The sequence below is a fragment of the Amblyomma americanum genome, chromosome 8, assembly GCF_052857255.1.
Source record: "Amblyomma americanum isolate KBUSLIRL-KWMA chromosome 8, ASM5285725v1, whole genome shotgun sequence".
In the NCBI taxonomy this organism is placed as follows: domain Eukaryota; kingdom Metazoa; phylum Arthropoda; class Arachnida; order Ixodida; family Ixodidae; genus Amblyomma; species Amblyomma americanum.
The window spans coordinates 126,154,762-126,176,229 of NC_135504.1; the positions used below are offsets into that span (position 1 = coordinate 126,154,762).

General features: G+C 46.9%; 1 protein-coding gene across 1 annotated transcript in view; it reads right to left on the reverse strand.

The window, feature by feature from the left end:
- Window positions 1-21,468, reverse strand: part of LOC144100684 (uncharacterized) — a 48,193-nt gene extending 26,725 nt beyond the window's left edge. The window contains exons 1-2 of the mRNA XM_077633541.1: window positions 21,189-21,468; window positions 7,402-7,499 (exon numbers count right to left, since the gene is read on the reverse strand). Of these exons, the coding sequence (XP_077489667.1) occupies window positions 7,402-7,499; window positions 21,189-21,275 (185 nt within the window). The 5' untranslated portion in view covers window positions 21,276-21,468. The remainder of the gene's footprint in view (window positions 1-7,401; window positions 7,500-21,188) is intronic.

Here is a 21,468-nt window from a genome sequence, read left to right on the forward strand (position 1 = left end):
AACAGATCCTCTTCAGACGCCTCCAGACCCGCTCTCTGTCATCCCCTCAGCTTTTATCCCACTATTGCGGGACATCCCCTGCATGCTCCCTATGTGGTGACCCCCACGCCACACTCTCCCATATCCTTTTCGGCTGCCCTGCTGACCCTCCCCCGCGGGGACAGCACGCCGTCTCGAACTGGGAGGACTCGGAGGTCCTGCTTATGTCTGCAGACCCGACATCGCAGCTTGCTGCGGTGACTCGGGCTGCCGACGTCATATCCCGGCATGACCTACTTGATGCAGTGCGGGACCGCGCAGTGGCCCAGGGACCCAGCTGGGTCTAAAACTCACTTGCTGAATAAAGTTTTTCTGTCTGTCGGTCTGTCGGCGTATGTTATAGAATGTTTTCTTTTTTGCCCTAATTATTGTTGTTTATTGTTTACCATGTCTACCACTCACGTACTAAAATATCAGAAATCACCGCTGGTATTGGCAATAATTACGAATAGACTGCATTGCCATCGACCATCTTCAGCCGTACCGAATTATCACCTTTTCAAACAGCTTTACTAATTAACATTCTTGAACACGGAAAATAAGTCATATAGTGCTTCATTCCTGTTATGAATGCGGCTGCATTTTTGCCGGTACCTTCTTGCTTTGCTTATGCTCTGCTATTCCTTGCGCTATGCTGAAAAATGCCTGAGCTTGTTTTGTGTACCAACGAGTTTGCAGAGTTTCTTATTCTTCTCTTATGCGTAAATGTTATCTCAATTTTGCTTATGTACTCCATATTTTCTATCACTTATTATCGGCTGCTACTTTCTTTCAAACATTCTCCCCCCTGTTTAATGTCCAGTTCTGGGCCTTTAGGGTAAATAAAAGAAATATCAGACCCGATCTCACTGGGGTATCGCAATTCTCCGGTTTTTACTTGCTTTTATTTGTTTTTATGTGTGTCGCCGTGAGAGCTACGTTTTCTCATTATGCAGCACCAGTGTAGGCGTAAACAATACACAGGACTGTTTGCCCCGCCGTTGAAAATTTGCTTTCGCAATCACACTTTCTGCTATTATAATTATTACAAAATTTCTATTTCTGCCTCATTTTAATTAAGACCACTGCATGTGCTGTTGTCCACCTTTCTGGTTTTCCCTTTATTTATTTATTTCTCTACCTTGTTTTCTTTCAACTTTTCTTTCCCAAGCTGTAGCTCTGATTGATATGCCTTATCTCCCAATTCTTGCTCTATCCAATAGTGTGGGTACGCGCCATTTCTTGTCTGGAACATCATCATCAGGAGCAGCTATCGCCGCAACGAGCAGTTCGCTTCTAGCAGTTGCAAAGACCGGATGGCTCAATCAACCCAGCGTTGAGCATCTGGCCCCTGCAATCCACACTCACTGGCCGACTGAGATCTCGCCGAGGGCTCCTGTGTACTGTATTCACCAAGTCCGTGGCCTCTCTAAAAAGCATCCTGGAGGATCCGCCCAAGACAGCGGCCGACCGACGATGCACAGTCTATACCGCAGTTTTAAGATTGCCACGTTCGTTATTGCTGAAACGGACCAAGAATATTTTTCTTGGCGTGACGGTCCACAACAAACATGGTTGTAGGAATCCTTCGTCTAACTAAGCTCAGATTCATTGTAGCGTTCTTTCGAAAAAAAAAACAGTGTTAGAGGAGTTTAATCCGAGTGGGTTAAGCCTGAAGTGATCATCTTTAAATCGCGTTAGACAGCGTCTTGACATGGAATTGGATGAACGCATCTTCGATTGCGCCCACCACGACGAGTTCGTCGCCACGAAGCTGTCCTCAATAGCCGTCCTTGCCACCTCATCTCCGACTACCATGCAGTGAGCGGTGGCCACACAACTTAATTGGTGAGCGCCCGAACACAGGCCCTATAGGCACCCCAGTCGAAAAATATGACGAAGCCAGTCCCAATACACAACAGAAATTTTTTGTCGCCCTGTCGTTACGATTGACTTTTCTGTAAAGTATTGCGAAGTTGTCTATTGTTGCGACAGAGCTGACTCCGTCGTTACGACAGGAGGCTGCTGTATACCACAGAGCGTTCTGTCGTTACTACAAGAATATCTCTTGTCAGGTGCCAAAATACTATGGGAAAATTTGTTGTGACCACAGAAAATGTTCTGTTGTGTTCTTCGATAGGGTAGAGTTCCACAAAGCCCTTGATATGCTCCGCTGCCGAGAACCCAGCGATCAGCATCCTCCGAAGACCTCAAAAGTGAATAAGTAATTGTTCTTGACAAGCAGCTCCGTATGACTACCAGAAATTTTAGCAAGTCATCGAAGTACCGCCCAGACGGCGGCACTCGATCTGTACACCAGCGGTAACGAGATGTGCACCCGGGCACTATCCTTCAGAAATAGCGCCCATGCCTACAGCCTGTGATGCTCAAAAGCTGCTACATATTCCACAAGTAACAAAGTCTTCCGCTGAAATAATTCACAAGCTCGTCCTGCGAGCGCCCTGGAAGTCACCTACCAAGAAAATTCGGCAGTCGCCAGGACCACTTGATAGCCTGCGATGGCAAGAACACTGGATCAAGCTTTATCATGAATCCGGGGAAAATGAGCTTCGAGAGAACGTTTGACGTCCAAGCGCCTACGGGAAACTCTACATGGACAGATGGGTCGCGCAATTATATTCTGCGTTTTTGTCACAAGTAAACTCCTAACGCTCTTAATCCTACGTCCTCAACAGGAAACCGGAATTCCCAGGGGCTCGTCAGTACGAGTTGGAGATTTTTTTTCGAGAAACGCAGTCCCAGGGGGGAGTCGCAGTCATAGCGCAATCAACCCCCGCGGTGTTACGAGGGTTAAGATGCTCGCCTGCTGACCCGAAAGACGCAGGTTCGATACCAGCCACGGAGGTCGCATTTCGATGGAGGCAAAATGCTAGAGGCCCATGTACTGTGCTAACGTCAGTGCACATTAAAGACCCGCAGGTGATCAAAATTATCCGGAGGCCTCCACTACGGCGTCCCTCATAGCGTGAGTCGCTTTGGGACAAACTTTATTGACCAACCAACCAGCGATCAAGAACAGCACCGAGGCTTCAAACACAGCTGCAAAGCAAGCATGGCGAAGTTTCAAAGAAGAGGGAAAACGTGTAAGCTAAGCAGGCAAAATATGGCAATGCGATAAATCAGCACGGTAACAAACCAACACTACAAAGTTCCGCACCCTTCGTGAGACGGCGGCAAAAAACGAAGCGACGACAAAACAGCAGGAACAGTACCATAAACACAGGTGGGCAACCTCATGAGGTCGACCTAAACCTTAAAATGACGTCAACGTCATGTCGAGAGGTGAGGTGGAGGTGAGGTCGGCGATGGCTCGAAGTTTTGTGAGTGAGGTCAGCAAATCAGACCTCAACCTCACGCGTGAGTTTGAGGTTGAGTGAGGTCGTCATTCAGTGAGGTCGAAATTTTGAGGTCGAGACTTTTTGCAGTTGCCACGTCTTACTCCGACGAGTGCCGCTTCCGAAGCGGAGTTGCAGCACATCACCGCAATGACGCTTGCTGTTCGGTTTCCCCTGTTTGGACAACCGGATGCCACAGTTCCCTATTAGCTTCCGGTGCTACGCCGTAATGTCCGTTCAGTCCGAGCTTACAGGAAGATGCACCCCTCTGGTCTTCCCGGAAGGAGTCTTACTGTCACAGCACGCCACTCTCCCTCCCCCTTGTCCCTCTGGCGTAGCACCCGGCTGGCTACCGGTCGGCTCAAACTCCCGGGATCGCGCAAAGCACGCAACTCACGTTTACCCGCGGTAGCTTTGTTTGATGCCGAAAAGAAATAAGTTCAGTCCAACAAGCACGCAATAAATTCGTCGCAGTGCGGATGGCCCCAAACAAGACTGCTTCGTGTTCATGCTTTTGTCCGGCACTGACGTCATGGCTCTTGCCTTGCAGTCGAATAAAGGGGATCCTCCTGTACATTACCAGCTGGCTTAACAGAAACTGGAGTAGTCGGCACAGGCGAGAGAATGTGATTCAGGTGGTTCCTAACAAGGACACCTGTTGATTTGATTAAAAAAGCACGAAGCCAGAAAAACCTGTATAACACTGTCGATGCTTTTGATCTGTGTCTTCCCCTTTCGAATCTCACACTAATTCTGTATATTCTCGTTCCGTAATGCAAGCAGATGCAAATATAATTTCGCTTTTTTTATCCTTCCGAATAACCTCTCTTTGGTCTCCCATTCCTTGTTCCTTCTCGGAGATTCGCTGATTATGCCGAAACCTCGCACAGCATAGCGATGTCGCAGCGGCGAAAAAATGCAAAACTATAATGAATGTATCGTGATGTGGCAGCTGATTCCTTTTCCTCTTTTTTTAATGAAGATGTGCGAATGGAACTGGTTACATGCTCGCGCTTTGCTGCTGAGTCGCTGTTTTAAACCTTCTAATATGACGTTTAATGGGGCACGCTGTTGTTAGCTTCTGTTTTTAGTGTCCGATTTTTGTTTGTATGGTTTATAATCATTCTCTTTTTTTTTCTCGTATGGGATCAGCTACATTGGTGGCCTGCCTTGCAGACGAACAGGCACTACACGTTATCTTTCCTTTAACCACTTTTCAAAGACCCCTGATTCACTTTAAACGGCTTCGAAGAATGCTCGCGCGGTGCTCGTGGGTAAAAAACGTCGAGGATGCTGGCGTATCATTGATTAGTTCAGTTTTGAAGGAAAATAATAATAATAATAATAATAATAATAATAATAATAATAATAATAATAATAATAATAATAATAATAATAATTGGTTTTGGGGGGAAGGAGATGGCGCAGTATCTGTCTCATATATCGTTGGAGACCTGAACCGCGCCGTAAGGGAAGGGATAAAGGAGGGAGTGAAAGAAGAAAGGAAGAGAGAGATGCCGTAGTGGAGGGCTCCGGAATAATTTCGACCACCTGGTGATCTTTAACGTGCACTGACATCGCACAGCACACGGGCGCCTTAGCGTTTTCCCTCCATAAAAACGCAGTCGCCGCGGTCGGGTTCGAACCCGGGAACTCCGGATCAGAAGCCGAGACTGGTTGACGAAATGGTACCCAGAATTCTGTTGAGGCGTATGAGTACTTAGGCGGTTTGTTTTTGTTTTTTTCCGAGAGGGGGGGGGGGCGGGGGGGGCTGAAAAAATATATTGCTGCGGGGAAATTTGAGTGGAGAGCCATGGTGCTCTTGACAAAGAGAGCGGTTCACGCTGCTTACTCTAGGCCAGTTATTTTGACCCGTGTGATTTTAATAGTTGGCACAGTTTTCGAAGACGTAATCTAGCCCTTTCTTTCAAAATGCCGCGGGTTCACTGAGTCATCGGAGAATTCCCAGGATTTCGACACCATTACCATCGCCACCTGGAGGGAAGTGGCGGAAAGGGGAGGGTATTGACCTCCCAGGAACATCATCATCATGCTCAATTACCAGCTGCACGTATTCCTATTTTCCCGCACAATAATTGTCTTCGGTTGATGGGTAATTACAATATTTAATCAATATTCTGGAAACCTTTAATTTGGTAGCGGTATATCCCACTTCCCCGGGCTCATGAGGATACACTGTTAGCATCATCATCATCGCCATCATCTCGAGAGTCAAAGGCATGTGTCGTTGCATGATCTTTGAGGTATGATACACATGAGAACTGGCGCGTTTACCTGCTGGACAATCCGAATGTCATTAATGTGGACCGGGTTGTGGTCACTCTTTGTAATGCGCCATGCGCGCATGTGTAGTAATATGGTATCCGTATGGATCTTGAAATGGGGGTGGAAAGGGGGTGGATGGGGCCCTGGTATGGCGAGAAATTACATCGTTGTTACGTGAGTAGGTGTGATGTCATATTACACTGTCGTCACGTGACTAGGTTTGATGGCACATTACATCACTGTCATGTGACCTGGTATGACCTCACACTCACATGACGACATTAATAATTATACTAATTAGTCTTAGCGTTACGTACAGTTATATTGGCATTATTAATTATGTGACGTCATCATCGTCGCGTGACTCGTCGGCTCGTGACGTCGCTTGGCGCCGTTTCTTGCGGACACTTTTTTGCGGATATGACCTTAAAAGTGAGCCATCTAATGCTTTCGCATTAATAAAAGAAGCCGCTCGCTTCTGACAGGCATAAATACAACGTGCCTCTGTTGGTGTACCACAGTCGCAGCTTGTTAAGTGTTTTCGAAGGCAACATACAGAGGACTGAAAAGGGCATACTCGCTATGCCGGATAGAGCTAGAAAATCGAAATATACTGATACGCGTCTGCATAACCGTCGCATTGGAAAGTCTATCGACGACCAGTTTCTTATGCTCGGTAACTATTCTCAAGCCTGAAAAGGGTATCGTGAACACCTCCCCCCTCCTCCCAATTTCTGGTTGATGGTGTAGAAAGCCTGTGTTTGTCAATTGCCGGTTCATGCGCGAATGAGCGAGAGGCTTCCAATACGAACAAGTATACACGAAGCAGGTTGCCAAATATTGACACATATAAAGTGCTCACCGACGTACTGGTGGTAATCGCGTATGGGACACCCCTGCCCGCTGGCCATATACTCTCTGAGGGTTTATCCCAGATTATAAGCTTGTCCTATTGCGTGCGCATGAATAGTGTCTGTACACACCTTATTAAATAATAGCAACATCGTTTTGGCTTTCCTGTCTCACGGGATTCTCAACATTGTTAACTGAAAAACTTCTTAATCGCTTTTTCTTTTGTTTTTCGTTTGTTTTCTGAGGTCGAGCAGCCGACTTCAACCTCACAATTTGAGGTTGAGTGAGGTCAGCGGTGGCCTCAGGAAAAGTGAGGTGAGGGCGTCTGAGACCTCAACCGAGGTCGGCAAATTCTTTTTGAGGTTGAGGTGAGGTCCAGATTTTTAAGGTCAAATGCCCACCTCTTACCATATAAGCACAGTGCAGAACAGCGTAGCGGAAAAACTAGCAGAGGTTAAGCATGGTTACGCATGGTTTTGGCGCCGGAGTCGGTCCTGTGCGTGCCTTTATTCGTGGAAAGATTGAGTGACGGAGCGCCAGCGAAGCAGTTGTTTTACCCTCCTAGTCACGTGGTAGAGCAGCGGCGAGGCTCCGAGCGAGCGCAGCTTTGGCGCCTCTCTACAACGAGTCACGTATATGACGTCACTTGCCATACCTCCGCTCTGCCGACTCAAGGTCAAACGTCCACCAAACTTGACCTTGGGAGTTGTGTAAAGAGTACAGCTTTACAAAAAGTACAAAAAAAATTAACGGCATTACAAGACGGTTATACGGACAGGAACCTCCAGGTGAAGTCCTAACATGCATTGTGCAAATTCTGCACAGTGGTTGGTTCTATGTCACGGTACGTCGGCTACGAAAAAAAAATAAACTCCGTAGAGATACTCACAATGGGTTTGTGCTCGTCACAGTTCCTTTTACGAGCAGGGAAAAAAGTTTGAACGGTTCTATATTTTCGGGATAAATCACGGAGTTCCTTCGGTTTTTCTGTAAAAAAGCACATACGGTAATGCTCTTTCAGGAGTCTGTTCCCTCAGGCTGGGCTTCACTTAGGTCAAATATTCACTAGTGAGAGACAGAAGTGCATGGAATTTTTCTGTGCCCAAGCATATAATACTTGTTTTAAATCAGTTGCTGGGCGAGTTGGTATTTCATGCTTTCATTCACAGCGCAGGGACGAGCACGGACAAGGGGGAGACACCACAAAGCGCCGACTTCAACAACGTTTATTGTTGTGCGCAGCGAATACATCCAGAGTACAGCGGGCATGCGTGGCAAGGCAAAGGAAAGTCATGCTAAGACTGGTAGCACCGCCAAACCGCAAGGGAACACATTATCGTCGGTACAAGGAGGAAAACATTAGGCTAAAAACCTAAAAGGCAGGACGCGAACAAGAACAAAAAATTAATGCGGGTTAGCTCAGCTAATCCAGAATATACAAAGCAAAATATATCGGCGTTCACTGTGTTCATTGGCGTTGGCGTTGACAATGTTCTAGAAGGCGATGGCTTTGAGCAAACTGGCTCCCTAGATATGTGGACGCCTCATTCATGCTTTGATTCGTGGTGAGAGAGAGAGAGATGTGGAATGAATGAATTAGCGCTGACAGCGTTGTGGCTGACATGCGGCACTGCAGCAATAGCTAGGCCGCAGCGTTAATTTGGTGATCAATCTCTCGCGATCTACCATTAACTGCATGCGACCTCCCAGGGTGGCAGGGAGGGCGCGCTGCCTATCCAATGTGCGGAACGCAATAAAAGCAGGCTTTTGACACCAACGCCATGTACATGAAAGCGAGATTGAGGTCTCCACTGACCCACGGAGACGGTTGTGCGCCTTTCCTTTCGTGAAAATAAACGGCTTTTGCAAAGTTGTAAACGCAAATTAATTCTATGAACGCCGTCGGCTCACTTGTTTGATAGCGATAATGAGCTAATGACCATATATATATATATATATATATATATATATATATATATATATATATATATATATATATATATATATATATATATATATATATATATATATATATATATATATATATATATATATATATATATATATATATATATATATATATATATATATATATATATATATATATATATATATATATATATATATATATATATATATATATATTAGCAGACAAGGCAAATGAAGTGAGGGGCTCGTTTGACAAACATATTTAGGAAGCCAACAGTCACCGAAATCAAGGTGCATAGGGGAATGTTTCTTTCTTTAATATCTGGTGCCAATCAATTACTTTTTAAAAAGAAAATTACTTTAAAGCAGCAGAAAAAACAACCATGCCGCCGGTGGGATCCGAACCCACGACCTCCGAATATCGCGTCCGGTGCTCTTACCAACTGAGCTACGGCGACGGATGTCCAATCTGCTGCTTTCGTGGGTATTCATGTTTTGCGTGTAAGCGAACCTTGAGAGTTCACCAGCGCCACCCTCGTCCATAGCGGTGGACGTAGCACGTCCTGTAATACCGCAAGTGTGACGTAGAACGTCATCTAACGGCGAGGGCGGAAACTGTGCGAGAGCCCTCTTATGCTACCTATGGCATCAAGAATGCCAGAACCGAGACCCCCGTTAAGCTATTAGCGGACAAGGCAAATGAAGTGAGGGGCTCGTTTGACAAACATATTTAGGAAGCCAACAGTCACCGAAATCAAGGTGCAAAACTGAAAGTTGCATTTTGAGGAAACCCGACCGCGGCGGCTTCGTTTTTATGGAGCAAAAACGCTAAGGCGCCCGTGTGCTGTGCGATGTCAGTGCACGTTAAAGATCCCCAGGTGGTCGAAATTATTCCGGAGCCCTCCACTACGGCACCTCTCCTTCTTTTCTCCTTTCACTCCCTACTTTATCCCTTCCCTTACGGCGCGGTTCAGGTGTCCAACGATATATGAGACAGATACTGCGCCATTTCCTTTCCCCAAAAAACAATTATTATTATCATTTTGAAGAAAAGCGCGGCGCTGCGCAGTGGTGCAACACCTGTGGCTCGATGTGACTAGGGAGCGAGAGAGAGAGAAAAGGCGACGGAATCGGCGGCGGCCACCTGCGCCGTGCGTGACGTCACTCGTGCTCCGACATACGCCGGCTCGCGCGAAGCGAGGTGTCGACTAGCGTAGTGAAGCTTTTCGCTTCAAGAACAATACTCTATTTCGAAATTCCTCAGATACGATGCTCCTTATCGCTTAACACCGAAGGGGTGCTGACACAGTAATCTCCTTTTTCTGCGACCTCACCAGCCTCAGCTATCTCCCTGGCTGTTTTGCTGACATACTTATGAAGGATTGTGGCTCTGGCTAGAGTCGCTCTAGTTCTGGCTATCCATGCACATTGCACACTCTTGTTATCGCGGGAGCGGACGCCGGCGTCGAGGAGAGTGGACGCATCCTATATATGTGCGCTCCGCAAATTTTCGATGTTTTCGTCGGTTTTGTCGTTTGTGCTCGCAAACTACTGAGCTATTTCAACGCCGGAAGTCTTCGCGACCACCGGGATACCACTCTTTCGGCAAGTGCAGCCCTCTTTTGCAATTTCTACAGACTTTTGGACTCACGCCACGCGGCCAGGCTGCTAAGCCTAACCTGGTGAGCGGCTCTTCGAGCCGCCCGCCGAGCGGACGCACAGGCTGGCTTGTCGCGGTGTAACTCAGCTGCGCCATGTCTCGCATGGAAGTAACTGTGGAAGGAGAGAGTATCCAGCCTGAAGAGCTCCACTCTCAAGTAGGTTGGTTTAAGGTTAATTATTCCAAAGTCAAGGCCCTCTCGAAGACAGGGGAGGGAGAGCAAGCTGCCGACCCGACCCGAGATGGGAGGCAAGACAAAGCTTCAGCGCACATAATGGCGATAAAGAGAGAGGGAAGGAAGCTGGCGAGGCAATCTGTTGGCACGCAGCAGGCGCGCCTCTCCCCCGAGCTTCATAAAATAGTGCTCAGACCGAAAGGGGGTCTCAAACTGATCATGGAACGCACTGACGCAACAGTGGCGGAGGCGGTGAAGATAGCGGCAGGTTTTAAACCGGCGGAAGTTAAGGAAGATATCGTGCTCGTCAACCACAAGCAAAACTCGATTCTCATTGGCACTGACAGCCAGGAGAGGATGCAAAAGTACCTGAAAATCGGCTCCATTCCAACGCCAAAGGGACGCGTTGACGCGTTCGTCTACCTGGCTACTCCGGACGGCTGTGGGAAAGGAGTTATACATGGAATTCCGGTCTCGCAGACCGTGGAATTCATTCAAGATATGTTGAAGTGCTCGCGTAACCCGGAGGTGATGGGAGTCAGGAGACTTGGGCGTGAGTCTCGCAGCGTGTTGTTACTCTTTGAAGATGAGACAGTGCCGCACTGGATTTATTATGGAAGTATGCCGCTACGCTGCCATCTCTACAAGAAAAAATATGAGGTCTGTGTGACATGTGGCCAACTCGGACATCGAGCCGACGTATGCCCGAACCAAGACAACATTAAGTGCCGAGGATGTGGTATGAGCAACCCCCCTCAAGAACATACTTGGGACCCAAAGTGTGCCCTATGTGGGAAAGGGCACATACTCGGAGACAGGAAGTGCCGGGAACTGTACAGAACCCCGCACATAATTAAGAAGCGACAGTGGAAGGAACGAACGCAAGACAATGAGAGCAAGGCAACAACAGACAGCGAGAACAACGCATCTGGACGACAGAGCAGACCAACAACCAGGGCAGAAGGGGGATTTCACATGCGACAGGACTCCTTCCCGCGCCTGGTGTCGGGGACAGGCTATGGTGGTCACGGCCAGTCCACGGGACGCTCCAACTCCCGAGGTCGCTCGGGTTCCCGGGACCGCCTCAGCTGCAAGGGTCCTTCCAGCTCCCAGGCTCGTTCCAGTTCCCGGGGTCGTTCCGGCTCCCGGGGTCGTTCCAGCTCCAGGGGCCACTCCAGCTCTCGCAAGCGCTCCGCTTCCAGGGGGCGGGACAACACTGGCAACAAATGGAACATCGGAGCCCGGCCCAAAATCGAGGGACGCTCTGAGTGTCATCAGCAAGGGTCAACGCCGCCCACGGAAAAGACCAACGTGCCGGATGACCACAAGAGGGTGAGCTTTGTAGATAAGGTCTCCCATACTCATCCACCCGGTGGGTCTGAGGACATCTTACAACTTAAACGCATGGTGAAAAAATTAACCGGGGCAGTTACGGCCCTTCAAAATGAAAACGCGGAACTTAGGAAGCAGCTGCCGCTTAAGATCCAGATAGATAGGAAACGACAGGAAGCCGAAAAACCTCCACATAATACCCAGGAGAGTACGATGGTGGTGGAGAAATCCCTACCATCACCCAGCAAGAGAAAATCGTTGGAGGGCGCACAACCCGAACTTACGCTGGAGGAAGTCTGCCATAAACTGGAGACCAACATTCAGACCCAGATTCAGGCCCTGGACACCAAAATACAAGCTCAATTTCAGGCATTGGAAACAAACATGCAAAACCAAATTCAGTCGATTCTCTCCGCAATACAGGGACTCACAGACGTAACACAAGGACACAGGAATGAGCTCTTAGCCATCAATATATGGCAGCAAACTGTGGAACATACCATTCAGCAAATTCAACATGGCCATATACACAAAGAATAACAACTACTTGCTGTGGCAATGGAACTGCCGGGGGTATCGGCGGAAAAGGCCGATCCTCCAGCAGCTCCTTGCGTGTCTGAAGGTCCACCCAGAGGTTATCGCCCTCCAGGAGACTGGAGGCGCGTCAAAATTAATTGGTTATCAAGCTTTTAACGCCACAGGCGACAAACCTAATGTTACCACATTCGTTAGAAGGAACATTACGGCCATTGAACATGACACGGGCATCCGCCACATAGAGCACGTCCTCGTCGAACTTATTCCGGCCACAAAGACTCAACGCAGTCTTTTCATTCTGAATATTTATAGCACTCCAAGTCAAAAGAAAGTTAAATTCGACTCCCTCTTCAGGAAAGTGATGCGTATCGGCAACAAGCACGCACTGGTTATTCTAGGTGACTTCAATGCCCACCACCCTGCGTGGGGCTACCCGCGGCCCTGTACGAAGGGGAGAGAGCTATGGCTAGACATACAGCAAATGGGCTTCACCCTGCTCACGGATCCTCTTACCCCCACAAGAATGGGTAACAGCGTGTGCGCTGACACGTCCCCAGACCTCACCCTGGTGAAGAATGCGGGTACAGCTAATTGGTCCAACTCCTTGCTAAACCTAGGCAGTGACCATTACATACTTGTCACGGAAACTGACGTTGGCCCTGCCAAGCGCCACACGCGCTCCCCGCATATTATCGAATGGGACGCTTTCCGCGACGCTCGTAACCAGGACGGGAGAAAGGCAGAAATCACAAACATAGAACAATGGGCGGAGGAACTCCGCAGGGACGCCAAGAATGCGACTAAAACGCTCGACGACAACGTGGAACTTAAAGTACTAGACAGCCGCCTTCTTCATATGTGGGAGGCCAAAGCTAGTATGGAAAAGCGATTAAAGAGACAAAAGTGGAATCGCAATCTCAGAAGACGCCTAGCGCGCCACAACAAAGAGATTGAGGCATATGCACTTAGACTCTGCGATCAGAACTGGGAAACAATGTGCGACCAGCTTGAGGGCAATATCGGCCTCGCCAAAACATGGAACCTCCTTCGGCACCTCCTCGATCCAGAAGGCAGCAAATTAACACAGCGACAAAATTTACAGAAATTAGGTTATAAATTTGAAGGTTCGGAGCAGGAACTCCTCGATGCAATTCGTTGTCGATATATAGGCTCCGCCACCAAAACTACCTTACCGCGCTATGAGGGTAAATCCAACAGCGAACTAGACGCCCCTATTCACGAATTCGAGGTTCGAGCAGAAATACTAAAACTGAAAACCAAATCAGCCCCCGGACCCGATGGTGTAACCAACAAAATGCTTAGAAACCTAGATGACAAATCTATAACGGCGCTGACCAATTTCATGCAAGAATGCTGGGAGAAGGGTGAGATTCCCCAACAATGGAAAACCGCTAAGGTAATTTTCATACCTAAGCCAGGGAAACCGCTCAATCTAGAAAATCTAAGGCCTATATCCCTCACCTCTTGCGTTGGAAAACTGATGGAACATGTCATACAAACGCGACTAACCAATTTCATGGAAGACAACGACTTATACCCCCATTCGATGATAGGTTTTAGATCGCATTTGTCCACGCAAGATGTCATGATACAGCTCACACATGACATATTAGACACTAAGTCGCTGGATGCGAAAGTAATAGTGGGACTTGATCTCACTAAAGCTTTCGATAGTGTAAAACACGAGGCGATACTAGAAAACCTGGCTCTTTTAAACGTCGGGGAGCGCACATACAACTACATTGCCAATTTCCTTTCGGACATGATAGCGCGCATCCACTTTGGTGAAAGTCAGTCTCAAGACATACACTTGGGCAGCATAGGCACCCCTCAGGGTTCGGTACTTTCCCCTATTCTCTTCAACGTGGCCATGATACGGCTCCCGAAGAGATTGGAGGGGATAGATGGCTTGAATTTCTGCATGTATGCGGACGATATCACCATGTGGATGACCCGTGGCCACGACGCGCACATCGAAAGTACGCTACAGAAGGCCATAAATGAGGTCGAAAACTATGTCAGCCGTAGGGGCTTGCAATGCTCGCCGCAGAAGTCTGAACTTCTTTTTTATAGACCTCTGCATCAAAGACAAACTAGAACCATCCCTAACATCAAATTACAAACTCAAGGGGCGGAGATTCCTCATGTTGAAAAAATCTGAATTTTAGGAATGATTATACAAAGCAACGGGTATAACGGTGATGCAATAACTAAGATGGAAAACTGCGCGCAACAAACTATGCGGCTCATACAGCGGATTGCCAACAGAAGACACGGCATGAAAGAGCAGAATCTCCTACGGCTGGTACAGGCGTTCGTAGTAAGCCGTATCTCGTATGCTGCCCCCTTCCTTGATCTTAAAGTTTCAGAAAAGGAAAAGATAAATGGAATTATCAGGCGATGCACGAAACAAGCTCTAGGATTGCCCATCCGTACATCCACTCACCGCCTCCTAGAGCTGGGAATGCATAATACCCTGGAAGAAATTACGGAAGCAGTGAGAACGTCCCAAATCGAACGCTTAGCCGGGACCACAACCGGCAGGGCCATTCTAGAAAAACTCAATCTTAGCCGAGATAACAGAACAACCGCCAAAGTTGACATGCTCGGAAAAATTCGAGACAATATAGTTGTACCCCCATTACCCAGGAATATGCATCCTATTCATCACTCAGTGCGCCGGGCCAAGCGGGCAGAGGCGCTAGAGAAACGCTTCCGCTCCTACAAAGACGAGGACGTGGTCTACGTGGATGCCGCTGAGTATGGTAAGAACACGATGACCGTCGCGGTCGTCAATAATAAACAACTCCTCAAAATAAGTGCCTCCATACTCTCGGGTAACCCAGAGACTGCAGAGGAAGCTGCCATAGCACTGGCTTGTGTAGGCACAAAAGCGAGATACATCATCAGTGACTCCAAAGTTGCCATACTAAATTTCAGCAGGGGCCGGGTCTCCCCTCTAACGAATACAATTCTAAGCCGTCATGTAATTGACCGGAAAATTACGCTAGTCTGGACAACAGCACATGCATCCCTGCCTGGTAATGAGACGGCCCACGAGTTCGCCCGAGGCTTTTCTTTCCGGGCGGACCCGAGCGAGGTGGTCTTTACCGACAGGGATCGCATGGTGACCTACAGAGAAATTACACAACACTATCGTTTGCAACGAGCTAGACTTCCTCCAGCGGATAGATCCTTGTCCAGATACCAAGCCATCAACTGGCGCCGGTTACAAACTTACACATTTCCAAACCCGGCCCTCTGGAGTCTTATGTACCCAGGGCAATTTTCAGAAAAATGCGCGAACTGCGAACTTAGGGCCACCTTGGACCACATACTATGGGAATGTCCTCATGCTCCCCGGGAGGGACGAGGTATTAACACAAAATATCAATGGGAGACCTTACTACTGAGCTCCGACCCGGCGACTCAGTTACAACTCGTCCGACTGGCCGAAGCCGCCGCCGAGAGTCACGACCTTTCGGCCGTCGTCTAGGCGGGTAGCCCTCTGGCTACCCTCTTTCTGTTGGATATTAAAAGTTTTCCTATCCTATCCTATCCTATCTTGTTATCGCTTGCAGAGAGCATGCTCATAGAAAGCAGGAAAGTGGTTCCAAACAACGGCGGGGATGACACAGATTGGAGAAAGAATGTGAAAGTTTTACCTTACATGCACACCCGCGCCCACCAGCTCAAGAAAATAGGGAAAAGAGCGGGTGTACGTGTGGTGTTTTCCGCACCAGAGAAGCTATCAAAACTGTAATAGGATGGAAAGTTGGGCTAGTTGGGTTACGCACATTTTTGTCCGTCGTCCGTCGTCCGTCCGTCGTCCGTCCTTCTTCGTCCGTCGTCTATGTTCGCGCTGTATTTTTTCCTATCAAAACTGTGCAAGAAGATGAATTCCACCGTCACTCTGAGTAATTCGTGCACTGTTAGGCACAGACACCCATTTGTGAGTGCGCGAAAAACGTAGTCTACTCGATACCTTTGCCCTATGGCCGAGCCTACATTGGCCAAACGGGCAGATGTCTTAACGAGAGGCTCATGGAACATAGCAACAACGTCATCGGGGCATCTCGTCATCTCGGCATACACTGCCTCGATTTCCAACAGTGTAAGGAACGTGGTTCCCTTTTTTGGGGGGAACAACCACAGTCCTTCATAAGTATGTGAGCAAAACAGCCAAGGAGATAGCTGAGGCTGGTGAGATCGCGGAAAAAGGAGATTACTGTGTCAGCACTCCATCGGTGCTGTTAAGTGATAAGTAGCATCGTATCTTGGGAATTTCGAACTAGAGTATTGTTTTTTTGTTCTTGTCTGCCTCCTGCCTTTTAGGTTTTAGCCTAATGTTTTCCTTCTTGTACCGACGATAATGTGTTCCCTTGCGGTTTGGCGGTGCTACCAGTCTTAGCGTGACATTCCTTTTCATTGCTGAGCATGCCCGCTGTACTCTGGATGTATTCGCTGCGCACAGCAATAAACGTTGTTGAAGTCGGCGCTTTGTGGTGTCTCCCCTCGGGTCCGTGTTCGTCTTTGCGCTGTGAATGAAAGCATATAATACTTATATTCCACAGGCAAACCAGTTTCGTTTTTAGGAAATGGAAATTGGCTCTTGGGGAACGGAAATGGCGCAGTATCTGGCACATCTCGACGGACACCTGAATGAACCGCACCGTAAGGGAAGGTATAAAGGAAGGACTGAGTGAAGAAAGGAGGAAAGAGGTGCCGTAGTGGAGGGCTCCGGAATAATTTCGACCATCTGCGGATCTTTAACGTGCACTGGCATCACACAGCATACGGGCGCCTTTGCGTTTCGCCTCTATCGAAACGCTGCCGCCGCAGCAGAGTTGGAACTTGGGTACTCCGGATCAGTAGCCGAGCGCCCTAACCACTGAGCCACCGCGCCAGTCTTGTCCCCTTTATGTGTTGCACTAAAGAGTATTCTGCATTGAAAAAATGCTTTCACTATAGCTTTATGGCTGTGCAATTGAAATCTCAGTGCAGTGGTCTGTATCCATCGTTTCTGTTAACGTGTTTCAATTAAATTGACGTCTCAGTGTGCTTTCACTCCCTACTCGTGGTGCACGAACCTTAATTGCATTGCTTTTTAACGGACGACGCTTGTGGTTGTGACCGCCCTTTTGGCGGCTGTGGCAAGCGTAGTGAAATTTATATATTGATCGTCGACCTGATTTACCTCACTCACTCCAGGTGGAGTATAGTGTAAGGCGACTACATGAACAGAAAATGCTAGAAAACATATACAGGCTCTGCTACATACACGACCACAAAAATATGCCATGTGTCCCAGCTAAATGTAACCAGGCTTTTTAACAATACAGAATGTTATCTAGCCCCGTGAAACCAAGGCGTTGCCTAGCCTGCAGTATTTTTTCCATTCTTCAAATTTAAGTAATTAGTAAAGCCTAGTTAGGTAATCTTTCATTACTGACTTTAGGATCAAAGTTTCGCTACAGAAGTTGTAGATTACTTTGAAAAATCGCTGACGGAAACTTTTGCACCAAGGTAGCATTTTACGAAAAAGTAGTTTTTTACCAGCCTTAATTAAAGGTGCTTTAAAGAGGATTCTGAGCTTGTCTTTTTACCGCGGGAACTCGATCTGCACGCTCCGAGCATTCTTAGAAACTGCTCATTATTCTGTGCGGCCTATTTCCCTATTAAATGGAATTAAACGTTCCGGCTCCCGCCTTTTTTTTTTTTATCTCGCCTCCGAAAAGAGGAGTCAGCCAATGAGCGGAGTGTCTTTCAGCCAGTCGCGTGGCGGCTTGCCGCTCACCCATCGGCGGAGCGATATCGGCGAGAAGAAAGAGTCCACGCGTAGTTTTATTTCTGTGTGCCTAATTTGCGGCTGTGTAGTCTGTGATTGAAACTATTTATTCACGCAAACCTAAAATACAAAATAAAAGCGAAAGCGAAGCCGCCACGCAACCGGCTGAAAGGAACTCCGCGCGTTGGCTGACTCCTCTTTTCGGAGGTGAGTTCAAAAATAAGGCGAGAGCCAGTACTTTTAATTCAATTTATTAGGGAAATCGGCCGCGCAGGACAAGTTTCTAAGAATGCTCGGAGAGTGTAGATCGAGTTCACGTGGTAAAAAGACGATTTCAGATTCCTCTTTAGTGCACCTTTAAGCCATAACTCGCACAATAAAAGAAGCCTCCGCGTGACAACGGCGCCACTCCAGAGTCCCGAGACGCGCCTCAGAGAACAAAATTCGTTTTTTCTGGAGTGCTTTCCCCAGTGAGAATTTGCGTGCACACTTGGGCACAGATGTGGTCCGGCAGCTGGTCATTTCCTTGAAGGCCAATAAATAAAGCTACATAAATCGTGCCTTGATGGATTCAGCGCTGCTCGAGGATTTTAAGTATGATCTACAGCTCTCCAGGAACCTCGGAGGCTGACAGCCACGTAGGTCACGTGACCTTGCGGTGTCATCCCAACGTGCCCACCGTGGCAGGTAGCTCAGGTCACTCAGGAAGAGCAACCTGGGCTACACAAGGCCCACCGCTGGGAGCAGCTGCCATCGCTTAACCCCTGCACCACTGAGTCAAGAGGGGTGTAAGAACTCACAGGGATCTATGAATGTAAAGTAGAGGATGGCTTTCTGCATATATGGCAATGAACCCATTGCGCTATCGCGTCATACCCGTCAGGCAAAGCTGAAGTGTCTCCTCCAGTTTTGCTAATCTTCATTTTTATGTTATTTGATGTTACATAAATTTTGTTTCTGCTGCTTTTTCAAAGGCACAACTAAATTTAGGGACCAAATTCTACAGTGCTTATTTAATGTGCTTCAAATGTGCGATTTACTCCAAAACAAAAGATAAATGACAACAAAAGAGGGCGATGATCTTAAGATATTGTGGGTAAATGTGGCTGGACGGACAAGAATTTGTGGACAAAAGTTGTCTGGGCTGGAAGTCTTCGACTATGACTCAAAACTCGGGCTCCTCCCTATGCTTTGAGTTTATAGGCTGCTTCATCTCTTCACCAAGCGCAAAACTTGTATACACGGCCTTGTTTCATCGATATCTATGAATAAAAACAAGCTAGAAAGCTGCTCATTTTGTTTATTTTTTAGAGCAACGGCAGGTTTTCTTGTTCATTCCTCAAGACAAAACATTTAAATCCTTGAATTTTCTCTGGGAACGTGCAATAATAAAGGAACAGGTCTGCCTATCGTATTTTTTTATGAATTTCGATGTGTTCATAAATTAGCTACCACCGAGCAACCTCAACACTTTCAAGAGCAGAAAAGTGGTAAGTTAGATTGATATCGCCGACCTCCTAGCCCTCTTATCATTAACCTAGACTAACTTTGGTGACTGCGTTACAGTTCATTAATTTTTAAGTGCCTCTCCAAATGTTCATTTGAAGTGCATAGGGAATTGCATCCCCATTGAAAATGAATGCAAGAAAACGATTCCTTTTTCTCATTGCCATATGATAGAGACAGGCATTTATCATTCGTAATAGTATGCGGACTCTCTTTTCCAGAAGACAACACTGAAGAGGAATAGAGTCACAGCAACTCTTTCTCTCCAGCAGGAAAGCCAGCACATATTTATATCTTGCTACCCACGAAACAGATAACTTCTATAAAACATCTTCAAACAACTTCAAACATCTAGCAATGTCTAACTCTAGATTGAAACGTTTAAAAGACATCTCAGCAATGAAGGTTTATGCACAAACATTTGAAAACATAGTGACAAAAGAGGTTTGTTCACAAACATTTTAGAAACATACTGACAAGAGGTTTATTCACAAACGTTCTAAAGACTTCTCTAAATATACGCTTTCCGCGTAACGTTTTAAAAATTTCTCTGACGAGAAGTTTACTTGGTAAGTTTTAGCGAGGTTTTTTACAGCAATTTGTTCCGAACATATCTTTGCATGTATGTCCAAGTACTTGACACAAACAGTCAGTAGATGTAAACTAATGCCGCAGTGAACCTATAAGTCCAATCATATGATTTTTTATGCATCTTTTATTCTGGTGATTAGTGATGACTGAGCTAGTCATGCACATGACTCAGTGCCAATTAACATAGGATAATTGCGCACCGGTCGTTAGGGCAGCAGGAATGACCACGCAACAAATGTTGCAAATAGCATCCTTCTTCGAAGTCAATATACAATAAGAGTAATAAGAGCAATATAGAGTGCGCATTGGACGTACCGTACATAGTAGAGCGCGAGACAATTTCTACGACTATGCTGGTTTCAAGCTCCACTGATGAACTGATGAAACTATATGGCAGAGACTGATGTAGTGGGTTTTCTTGCCTCATTTGCATGTGTATTTATGCTGCAAAGGGCAGCTGCCTGCCCTTTGCAGTTCGAGCTACGCTGCACATATCTGAGCAAACAAAATCTGCATGCTCTAAAGAAAGCATGAGCACTAAACGTAATGAAATACCACTGGTGTGGTTTTAGAGGGTTCTAAATATATAGTATACTGATCTTGAGTCTATAGGCTTCATATAAGGAGAAATTTCTAAAAAATAAAAGTCTTAATATGTTCTTAACAAGTTCTTACGAAGTTTCCTACATCTTTTCTGGCGGAGCATTAGCAGGCACATAACACCTCTTTTTGCCTCATTGCCTATAGAAAATCTGAAAATATATTTCTTCTAGACATTACCGTATACTTTTGTAGACGTTTGTTACACGTTGCGTAGCCCTTCTTATTTTTCGTGGGTAATCATGCGTGTTGTTCACTAAAGACGCGGAGGCTGTAATTCAGGAATTTCATTCTTATTTCTTCTTTTCAGTTGTTGCTTCGGGACCGGCGCTACGGGAAGCACACTAATAAAACTAAAACTAACATCCACCGCCAGCATGAATAAAACCTATTTAGAGTTATTTCTTGAGTAATCCCTAGTGTTACTGCCAGTGCCTTCCTTCTTCATCCGTCTTCTAGTGTTGCATAAACTATACGTCATGGGCCTTCTTCCACAACTAATGAAGCGGTTCCGAAAGAAAAGGCAACTCTACTTACGATAACCGAAATTTGGATGGCTCCAGGGGGTAGATCTTCAACTTTAGACAATGGTGACAATCTGCTCGGCTGCAACACCCTTGTCATTCTGTTTTTCAGGTGGAGTCTCCTTCACCTAAGCGGGCTATCTGGTGAGCTTAGGAACTGAATCTTGGCTCTTGGAGCTCAGTTATCAGAGCTCTCTGCCTGTTTCCTGGGGACCTCAAGGTGCCTTCGGGCCTAATATTTCAGCAGGCTTCCTTTCTTGCGTCATCGCTCAGGCATTATAGTTATAAATGGC